Here is an 11,988-nt window from a genome sequence, read left to right as displayed (position 1 = left end):
CTTGAACGCATGGGTCGGGGTGGACATGATTGACGGTGTGGACTCAAAACTACCACACCAATGCAACTACCAACAATTTGGAAATAGGTCTTCATCAAGGACACATGAGAAAACTAGTGGAAATGTACATCGGCCATGGGTGGGGGGAGTGTGAGGGGTGAAGGGGAAAGTAGGAGCATGAATCATGTAACCATGTTAAAAATGAATACTAATAAATGTTCAAAAAAAATAAAAAAACAAAAGAAAACACTGGAAGCCAAAGTAGAAATGGATTCTTTCTTAAAATGATATGAAGCAAAAAGAGGGGCTTTTGTCAAGATGGGAACTAAGTAGCAGCAAAAGCCAAAACCACTCTGACAATCCTTCCAAACTAATCTTTAAAAGGAACCTAAGAACAACAGGAGGCAAAAATCAATGTTAAGAAATGGCAAAGGGACTCTCTTGGTGAACACAACTTGAAAGCTAGGCAGAGAGATTTTCTTTTTTCTTTTTTTTTTTAATTTTATTTAAGTAATTTTCCATGGTTACATAATTCATGTTCTTTTGCTCCCCTCTTCACCTCCCCCTCCCAGAGACAACATGCATTTTCACTGGGTTATGCATGTACTATCATTCAATAACAATTTCCATGTTAATCATTTATGTAATAATCTTTTAAAAACCAAAACCCCACATCTAATACTCATATAAATGAGTGAAAAAATCAAATGTTTTCCTTCTGCCTTTCTTTTCCTACAGTTCTTTCTCTCAATGTGAATAGCATTCCTTCTCATAAATCCCTTGGGATTATCCTGGTTCATTGCATTGCTATTAGTAGTAAAGTCAATTACTTATGATCATCTCACAATGTTTTAGTTTCTGTGTACAATGTTCTCCTGGTTCTGCTCATTTATCTCCCTATCAGTTCATGGAGGTCTTGCTAGCTGATATGGAAATCAAGTAGGTTATTGTTCCTTATAGCAAATAGTATTCCATCATCATCGTATACCAGTTTGTCCAGCCATTCCCCAATTGAAGGACACACTTTTATTTTCCAATTTTTTGCCACCATAAAGAGCTGACTACGAATGTTTTTCTACAAACATTTTTCCTTATTATCTCTTTGGGGAAGTTTTAGGGGTGGAGCCAAGATGGTGGAGTGAAACTGAACAGCTCTGTGTGATCACAAAGATAGTCTCTAACCAAGATTAAAATATCACTACAAAAATAATACAGGAGTGAAAGAACCAACAAGGAGACAGAGTGAAAAAACTTTCAAGAAAAGAAAAACCTAAAAGGTAGGCAGAGTACATCTTGGGCACTGGGGTGAGAAGAGAGCAGGGCCAGCAAGAGACTGTAGCAAGGAGGGAAGAGCAAGCCAAGAGCAAGCGACATTCCCCCTTCACACCCCACATCTGCTGACTAAGGTTCAGAACTTAAACCAAAATCAGCATTCAGATATGAGACCCTGCGTGGGCAAATAATGGTACAATCCAACCCACACCCCTTGAAATTTCAAACCTGTGGAGAAGTCTGTAGTCCCAGTCCAAGGCAATCTGGGCTGAAGTAGACTGATCCCCGCAGGCCCAGAGCAAAGCCAGGAATCCCAGGCTGTGTTGCGCTAAAGACATAGTTCAGACTTTGAGGTGAGGACATAGTTCATAGGGGTGAGCCTGATCTTTTTGCCCAAAACTAAGGGTGGAGCTCCAGGACAGGGCAATCCAGGGCATGGATCAAGTACACAGTGAGACCAAAATCTTGAGCCTAAACTTAGGTTTAGAATTTGATCAACCCCTGACCTGATCAAGTTCAGAGTAAGATCAAAAGCTTACACCCAAGCCTAAGGCAAATCTTTAAGCTATCAGCATCTTAAGAGTCCATTGAATCAGCAGGAGAGGGAGGTCTCAGAGTTCTAAGCCCTCAGACCATCACATCATCTCCTAGGAACTTAAACTGGTAAAAACCCATAAAATAAGCTAAAAATAGCATCAAGGAAGCACTGAAGTTTAAGAGGGTACCCCAACTTCCCAGAAAACATAGCCTATAATTGGATAGGAAAAATGAGCAAACTGCAACAAAAAACACCCAACTCTAAAGAAGTTTTATGGAGACAAAAAGCAAGGTACAGACACAGAAGGGGACAGTGAAAGCAAAGGAAGCACATGCAAAGTTCAAAAGAAAAATATGGATTGGACACAGATTCTGAAAGAGCTCAAAAAATATTTCAAAAACCAGTTAAAAGAGGTAGAGGAAAAGTGAGGAAGAGAAATGAAAGTGATATAGAGATGGGCCAATTGAAAAAGGAGAACCAAAAACTGACAGAGGAAAATCAGGCCTTAAAAATCAGAATTGACAATCTAGAAACTAATGATTTCATGAAAAATCAAGAAACAATAAAGCAGAATCAAAGGAATAAAAGAATAACAGAGGAAAGTATGAAATATTAAAAAACAACTGACCTAGGAAATAGGTGTAAGAGAGACAATTTGAGAATTATTGGACTACCTGAATGCCATAATCAAGAAAAAACCTTGGACATGCTGTTATAAAAAATTATCAAAGAAGATCCTCAAATAAGAAAATAAAATTGAAATCGAAAGAATTCACAGATCCCCTCCAGAAAGAAATTCTGAAATGACGACTTCCAGGAATATAATAGCTGAAATCAAGAGTCCCCAATTCAAGGAGAAAATACTACAAGCTGCCAGAAAGTAACAATTCAAATACTATGGAGCTACAATCAGTATCATACAGGACCTAGCAGCTTCTACAATAAAGGATTGAAAGGCATGGAATATGATATTCAGGAAAGCAAGCAATCTGGGTTTACAACCCAGAGTTACTTATCCAGTAATACTGAGTATATTCTTTCAGGGGAAAAATGGACATTCAATAAGACAGAAGATTTCCAAGCATTCCTGAGTAATAAACCAGACTTATCCAAAAAATCTGAAGTTCAAACATGAAACAAATGATAAATGCAAAAAGGTAAATAAGAAAGAGAAAATTTAAGGGACTCATTAAGATCCAAAATGTTTTTATATCTACATGAAAAGTGGATATCTGTAATTTTCAAATATTGCTCTTAGTAGTAGAGAAGATAGAAGGAATTTACTCAGAAAGAGGGTGGGGAAGTAAACTGAATAGAATTTTTCCAAAGTTATATGACTCATGTTGTCTTCCTCCCTTCTTCCTTCCTGCTCTCCCAGAATTGGTTATACATGTATTATTACTCAAAACACATTTTCATATTTTTCATTTTTGTAAGAAAATCTTATAAAAACAAAACCCCCAAATACCCAGATAAAAAAGTGATAAATCATTTGTTTTCATATGCATTTCTACTCCAACAGTTCTTTCTCTAGAGATGGATAGCTTTTTTCCCATAAGTCCTTCAGAATTGTCCTGGAACATTGTATTGTTTTTAATAGCAAAGCCTATCACAGTTGATCATTCTACAATATTGCTGTTATTATATATAATGTTTTCTTGGTTCTTATTTCACTCTGCATCAGTCCACAAAGGTCTTTCCAGGTCTTTTTTAAATCATTCTGTTCTATATATAAGAGCAGACTGGAGTGAGTGAAGCTTGGAATGTTAAGAAGCTGGCTTGAGTGACACTGACTGACAGTTGAGCTGGAGCAAAGGATCTTGGAAAGGAGAATCTGAAGTAAGGGGCTTTAGATCTGGGATCTTGGGGAGAGAGGATGAATGCTTGCCAACTGGGATCATTCAAGAACCAGCCCAAAGGGTTTTTTTGGATGCCTATATCCCAAAGACCTTGTGGGATTCCTGAAAGCCTCAACCATCAACCAGAAGGAGATTTCAGGTCTCCATAGGCCTTAGGGGTCAGTGGACTCAGCTGGCCACTGAGCAAGTCCCTGAAGACTCTCAACCCTTACCTACCTTGCCTCAAAGACCCTGCTATATTTCTAATAGTATAGATTTAGATTAAGATTAGAAATAGTGGAGGGAAGGAGAATTTCTGGTTTTGGCCATCTGGTCAGACCAGGAAGAAGGACCTTTTGAGATTAGTGTTTAGAGACCCCTCAATACCTCTCCTCTCTCCCCATCTTCTGCAACCTTAATAATTGCAACAATAAACTTGAATAGCAATCAAATTAAAAGAAGATTTTATACCAAGAGGCATGGAGGTAAAAAGCAGTCTGAGAGGCGGACAGCTCAAGACTTGATTCCATCTAATCAAGGCCCATGTGCTGTTATAACCCAGTGAGGGTCTTTTGCCTAAAGGAGTTCTGGGCTTACCAAGCCTGGGGTCTCACTGTCATTACCCACAATGAAAGACCCCTCTCAAGCTACCATCACTTTCTCATTTTCTGGTAATCCATCTTTTACAGATAATTTCCCTCTTCGTCCCAGGAATAGTGATAGGAGAGAGAGGGCTCCTGAAAGACACACTCCTTCAAGTCTGCCATTCCATTACCATCTAGTCACCTCTCCAAATTTATCATCATTACATATATTACTTATAGCTCAATAATATTCCATCATGATCATATACCACAATTTTGCCATCACAAAAAAGCAGCTATAAATATTTTTGTACAACAGGTCCTTTACCATTTTTTTATCTCTTTGAGATAGAGACCTAGTAGTGTTATTACTGTATCCAAAGGTATGCATTCTTTTGTAGTTCTTTGGGCATACTTCCAATTTGCCCTTCAGAATGATTGGAAAAGTTCATGATGCAAGCTGAAAATTTTTCCCAGGAGTTTTTGAAGAAAGTAAACTTGAAGGACTCTATTCAGTTTAAGAACAGGAGAAATCTGTGCAGTAGAGAAACAGTCAGTTGATAATGAGAAGATGAAAATTAAGGATAGGATGATCAAATAGAATAGGTATACACGTATGTAATCACATGAACTGAGTAGCATTAATGGAAAATAGCTTAATAATTATTGGAAATAAACTTGAGGCAAATCATTTTTTATAAATTATCAAAGAACCAATTATTTTTTCCTAATACTCAGATAAGTTTTGAATGGGTACAAGATTTTGATACAAAAGATCACATCCTAGATTTGAGGAATAAAGAAAAAAATATTACCTTTTAGATTTCTAGGTAGGGTGGCATTCATGACAGAACAAAGGATACAGAGGATCACAGAAAATCAAACAAAAATTTTGATTACATTCAACTTACTGGTTTTCCACAATCAAAACTAAGGGATCTAATCTTAGAAAATGGACAACTGGGGGAATATTTTTACAAAAAGTTTCTTCTCAATCCCAAGTTCATGTTTAGTATGCTCTCAGACAAACCTGGAGAGAACTACATGAACTGATACAAAATAAAATAAGCATAAACAGGAGAACATTGTGGCAGTAGCAGCCAAGGTTAGATAGGGACACAGCTAGGTTTTTTTTTTTCCTTGACAATCACATGTAGCAAAAAATTTCCAGATAAGTTTTCTGAAGTTATATTATCCATATTATCTCTATTCATCCTTCTCTCCCCACTCCCAGAACTGGCTAGCAATTCTATCTTCATTATACCTGTATTATCATGCAAAACACATTTCCATGTTATTCATTTTTGTAAGTGAATAATCTCATAAAACAAAACTCCAAAACATATACCCAAATAAACAAGTGAAAATTCATTTGTTTTCATCTGCATTCCTACTCCAACAGTTCTTTCTCTGAAGGTGGGAAGCATTCTTTTTCATAAGTCCCTCAGAACAATCCTGGATAATTATATTTTCTTCTTTCATTATTAGAATCAAATTAAACACTGCTGTTTCTGTTTTGTTTTGTTTTTTCAAGAAATCAACTTCTAGTCTTATTTATTAGTTCAATAGTCCCCTTAACTTCAATTTTACTAATTTCTTCTATGATTTTTAGGATCTCCAATTTAGCCTTTTATTGTGAATTTAAAAATTTTGTTCTATACCTAGTTTTTTAGTTGCATGCCCAATTCATTGATCTGCTTTTCCTCTATTTTTTTCTAAAAGTATTCGCTGATTTATATTTCTCAAGTGCTGATTTGCCTGTATCCTGTAAATTTTGTTAAGTTGTATCTTCATTATCTTTCTCTTTAATTGATTGTTTCTATAATTTGTTCTTTGACCCACTCATTTTGAACAATTTGATTATTTTGTTTCCATTTAATTTTTAATTTGTTTTTCAATGAACCCTTGTTGATTAATATTTATTACATAAGGCTTGAGAAAGAGGAAAGTGTGAGGAGGAAGGAAAAATAGAATGGAGTTAAATTATCACATATAAAAGAGAAATGAAAGAGTATTTAAATTGGAAGGGAAGATGGGAGAGTAGGAGAAGAGCACATGAAACTTTACTTTCTTTGGATTTAGTTCAATGAGTGAAGAACATACACTATCAGTTCAGTATAGAAATCTACAGGAAAGTAGGAGGGGAAGGAAAAGAATAGAAGGTGTTTGGGGATGATAGAAAAGAAGACACTTTGGGGGATGTGGTGTTCAGCAACTAAAAAAGGGGAAATAGGATTTAGAATGATACATAATAATCATAAAGGTACCAAAATATATAAAAGTCTCTCTCCTAAAGGCCCCATTACATAGGGAAATCAGTCAAATATATAAGAATACAAGTCATTCACCAACTGATATATGGTCAGAGGATATAAACAAGCAGTTCTCAAAAAATAATTATAAGTCGCTATATTTATGCTCTATATCACTATTATTTAGAGAAGTGCAAATTATCTATCAGATTGACTGTTATGACAGAAAAGTTTAATGGCAAAACAAGGAGTGGATTTGGGACAACTGAGACTCTGTTGTACTATTGTGGAGTTGAGAACTGATTCAACCATTCTGGAGAGAAATCTGGACATATGTCCAAAGGGCTACATAAAATAGCATTTACCCTTTGCCCTAGTAATGCCATTTCTCTGAATGCCCAAAAGATAAAAAACAAAAAAGTGAAGGATCTATATGTAAAAAAAATATTTAAAGCAGCTCTTTTTTCCTGTGGAGAAATGAAATGGAAAGTGAGAGGACACTCTTCTAATAGAGAATGGATGAGTAAGCTCTAAGTTTATGACTATAAAGGAATGCTATTGTTTTGTAAGAAATGATAAGCAGGAGGAGATCAGAAGAACTTGGACTTACATGAACAGAAAAAGCAGAACAGAAGGTGACAGCATATAGAGAAGGAAGCAAAACCAGGAGAACATAGTACACAGTGTCAGGAAAAGTAAAAAATGAACACCTGCAAATTACTCAGTTATTTTCAACAATACAATGATTTAAAACAATTCCAATTCCAAAGGACTCAGGACCAAAAACAAAAACAAAAAAATTTTCTTCCAGAGAAAGAACTGATGGATTCTGAATGTAGACCAAAAAAAACTTTTTCATTATTTTCTTATTTTTTTTTCTTTTATTTTCCTTTCACACCAGCAGAAAAATATCAAAAATATTTTACACAATGGCACATATAAAATCTATGTGAGATTGCTTGCCATCTCAGTGGGGAGGATGGGAGATGTGCAGTGGAAGGGAGGGAGAAAGAAAGAATTCAAGTCTCAAAAATTATTTTTAAAATATTGGAAAGTGATTTTAGATGTAATTTGGGATGGGTGGGTAAATAAATAACTAAGAATAATGATTTGCAGCCTTTGAAATATATACATATATTTATATACACATATGCCTACAAATTTAAGAATTTAAATGAAATCAACATTTTAAAAAATACCTTACATAGACAGTAATGATGAAGTTTTTAGGGATCCTGTGCCTTGTCTGCCTCCCAGACTACAAGCTGTTCCTCCACCCAAGATTACATTTTGTATCTGGCCCCCCACCCACAAACTGAGTTATGCCCTACTTTCTGCTTTCTGGTTAATGTAGCCCTTCTTGTTGTAACAAAGAACTGGAAATTAGCAATGTGTCCATGAACTGATGGTTTTTAAAAGGTCTAGTGCTCCCCGTTTTGGGAAAACTGAGGTTATTGGTATCATATTGGTTTGGAAGTTATGAGTTGCAGTAGGGTTAAAGCTAATTGGATATCCAGAGTCTGGTAAACTCCTGGGAGTAGAGGACCACCAAGCTGCCCAAAAAGTAACAACTTGGGTGATGTCAGAAAAAAGGAAGATGTTAAACCTGTAGGAAACAATATTGGGATGAAGTCAATTAGTGGCAATCAAGATGAAATAGGAACACCCAATCAGGTGTCAGAATTTCAAGGCAGTTTTACGAAGTGAGGTAATCTAAGTCATTGACCAGAAAACCCGTTTTTCCCTAGGGAAAGTAGAAATCAGAAAAGAGCTTTCCTGTGAAGGTCAGTCAGCTCAGAACCCAAACAATAGTCAGGATCCATGAGAAAGTAACTCCGTTTAACACACTCACAGTCCAGCATAAAATATACAGGGAAATGTCCCAGATTCCACACTACCAAAATAGCTTCTAGATGATAGATGAGGGTTGCTTGCTTCATCAAGGTTATGTCTCATTAATGAACATAGTTGGCTTAGTATTTTGCACTCTATAAAAACTGCTTTGTAATTTCAGTTCGGTGCATTTTTCCCTTGGAAACTGTCCTTTCCAGTATACAATTATAAAAGTAAATATTAATTCCATTAATCTGAACTTCTGGGTGTCCAGACTCGCTTTATGAAGTGTACTACTTCATTTAATGCAGAATTCTGAGTCTTTAGTTTCACAGAACTCTATGCAATGTTGTATTTTCTTAACACCTGGATTTAAACATTACCAAATGATTTTGAAATCTATATGGTAATATAATTTGAAATACGGTATCATTCTACTAGTATCATTCCCTTCTCATTTTGCCAGATATTTACCTTGAGATTCTTCACAGAACTTCTTCCATATTAATTTTATTTTCCCCTCACTCTATAAAGTTAGTCATTAGCAGACTGATCAATAAGCCAAATGAAATTCAGTTGCAAAGAGAATAAGCAAAATGTGGCAACATAAGTCAGCAGACACAACTAGGACCAGACCCAGAAATCCTAAAAAGAATTAAATGAAATCATGAGGTCAATTCATTCTCTACTGAAGATCAGAAATGAAATAAAGGGTGAACTAATTTCCTAATCAGAAATAGTACTGGGTAAGCTGAGAAAATATCAGGAACACAGAAAGAATTGTATTGAGAATGGATCAGTTGGAGTGATGGAGGATAGACACTGAGTCCTAGCAATGACACTTGGGCTCCCCATGTCACCAGCCTTCCTCAGGGCTTTAGAACAAACAATGGGGTTTTCATCATTTTGTAGCTCAGGGAGGGGAATCATCACAGTGGGAGGCAGCTGCTCTTCTTCCCATTAAACAGAGGAAGACATGCAAATTAGGCTCCTCCCTCTAGGCATGAACCCAGCACAAAACCTGTGTCTGCAGCTCTGGGAGAGGAGCTTCTTCTCATGTGGTCTTTCCCTCCTAAGGACTGACACTGCACAACCTAAACCATGGGATTTGGACTAAAAGTGATTTTCATTCTGACTATTTTGCAAGGTAGTTTTAATTTTTGTTACTTTGTGATTGGAGGAGAAAAAAAATTCTTTGAAGTGATAGATCTGAGTAACTATTGTCTCTAATGACTTTGTTTGCAGGTGTCCATTGTGATATTCAGCTCTTGGAGTCTGGGGGAGATGTGAGACCGCCTGGAGGATCCTTGAAACTCTCCTGCAAAGCTTCTGGATTTACCTTCAAAGACTATGGCATGAGTTGGGTCCGCCAGGCTCCAGGGAAGGGGCTGGAGTGGGTCTCATACATTAGGTACGATGGCACTACCACAAACTATGCAGACTCTGTGAAAGGCCGATTCACCATCTCCAGAGACAATGGCAACAGCCTGCTGCACCTGCAGATGAATTCCCTGAAAGCTGAGGACACAGCCACGTATTACTGAGCAAGAGACACAGTGAGGGAGAGGAGTGAGAGAGCAGACATAAACCTCCTCCTTCAGAGAGTTCTTGTGGAGAATGACAGAGAGGGAAGTCAAGAATATCCAGTTCAAGGATCCCAGTTACAATAAAATAGGCAAAGAGTGAGACTGACAATTTTATTTTCAAGGTCTGTGATTTTCTCCCAAATCCCAGTGAACATTTTTCTCTATCTTACTTCCTGTATTCTAGTAATTGTTTACCTATTTTGCATGTGGTGACTCTACTTTCTCTGAAGTTGTCAGAGGCACAGAAGCAGTCACATGATAAATTAGGCATTATTGAACATTTACTACTGCAACTTGTAGCATTTTCATATGAATTGAGCACAAGGAAACATATTTGAGTAGGAAAGCCAATTAATGTGCTGAGTCAGTCTGAGGGAAACATTTTTAAAATCTTGTTTTTAACCTTTACTTCTCAGGAAGCTACCTAAGAAGGTGAGGACTTGCTCTCTAGCCTCTTCTCATTTGAATCATGGACCAAACACTTATGGAGGAGTCGAGGCAGCACTGATCCCAGTTTCTCAGGGTCCAGCAAAGATGCTTCTGTTTGGCCCAACTGGTGAAGGTGGCAATTTCTCTGCCACATGTTGCACTGTAAACTCTATCCCTGTGTCCCTTCCTGTGAAATACAGCCAGAGTCCCCATACCCTGTCTGCTTACCAACCAATGTCAGATGGGTTCCTTGTTGGAGTTTTGGCTTTCTTAAGGCCTGTACTGAGGTTGGAGGGCCATATTGAGCAGGGGAAGGAGAGGGGAGAGAGGAGGTGCAGGTTAGGCTCTTTTCTAGCACAGTAAGTTTTCCTGTGAACAGCCTTCATCAGGGTGACCTGGTTTCCATATATTATTCCCCAGAACTCATAAGACACTAAGAGGTCTGTGAGGGAAGCCCTGGACTCCCCTTTCTCTGCACTGTGACATCAGGGTTGATCTGCTGCCTCGGGGCCAGGATCTCTCATTCCCAGGCTATACAGTGAAATTTATCAGGCACGTTGCAGAGAATCAACCCTGCTGATAGACAAGCATATAAACTTTCACCAATATCAATTCCCCTATTTGTGCTGCCAACCAGTTCCCTTAAGAGCCTGCAGGATTCCTTTAGCCCATTCCCGGTAGGTAAATCAATATGACACCCAGGAGCCAGGAGGCTTCATTGTCACATCTCTTATAGTAACTGAGTTAAACTTTTGACTGGGAGCAAAAGAATTTTCCTGCCTATAGTGTGCCTGAAAAACTTCTACAATATGGGGTACAGTGTCCCATGCCTCCATCTCCAAATATATAAGGGAACAGGAGCAATGGTTTCACTCTTCTGTGGCTTCTTTATAGCTGATAAGGGACTCAGAATCCCTGAGAAGAGGAGGGAGAGGTGTGTCCTCAGAGAATACCTGGGTCCTAGTAACTGGGTACCTGAAGGCTTGGAGACCTGAAGGACTGGTTTAGAAACTGTTTCCCTTGACTGGCAGAAAGGTCACAAGAGGTTCTTAAGGGAGAAGTATAGAAGTATAGAAACCAGGACTGAGGCAAAAACAAGAGCAACATATATAAACAGAGAAAAGTAGTACAACAAAAACTGATATTAAACATTAACATTTGCATATCTTAGCCAACAGACTCCATCTCTAGAAATCATCTTCTGACAGGAATGGATCCCTTTAGGAAATTTGATTCCTAAGTTGTTTGCAGAGTTGGCATGTGATGTTTCTGTTAAAGAATATCCTTTTGCAAAGACCACATTTACATAGTGGCTATAACCACCTGAGTAACATTATTTCACAGATGAATTTCTTTACCCCAGATCCTGAAGGAAATTCATAAACCTTTGGGTTATATTTCCAAGCTCAATATCCAAACTTTAATCATAGTAAATCAAGGCTACAAATACAAGCCATTCATTAATAAACTTCACCTACTTATGAAGTATGTTCCCTAACAACTGGATAATTTTCAATTATTAACCGAATAGGTTGTTTGGGTAAATGGAAACTTTAATTTGACAATTTGCATTATGTGCTGATTATGGAAACTCGTCACAAAGGAGAAGGCAGACAGGGAAAACATTTCCTTATGTCCCAAGGGACACATGTACAA

General features: G+C 37.5%; 1 gene segment (V, D, J or C); it reads left to right on the top strand.

The window, feature by feature from the left end:
* Positions 1-9,418: 9,418 nt before the first annotated feature.
* Positions 9,419-9,861, top strand: LOC123235732. The segment is given in 2 exon segments: positions 9,419-9,464; positions 9,563-9,861. Coding segments are annotated over 2 exon segments (345 nt in total).
* Positions 9,862-11,988: the final 2,127 nt, after the last annotated feature.

This window comes from Gracilinanus agilis, chromosome 2 (genome assembly GCF_016433145.1).
Source record: "Gracilinanus agilis isolate LMUSP501 chromosome 2, AgileGrace, whole genome shotgun sequence".
Classification (NCBI taxonomy): Eukaryota; Metazoa; Chordata; class Mammalia; order Didelphimorphia; family Didelphidae; genus Gracilinanus; species Gracilinanus agilis.
Note: the sequence above shows the minus strand (reverse complement) of the source record. Positions and strands in the feature narration are given on the sequence as shown.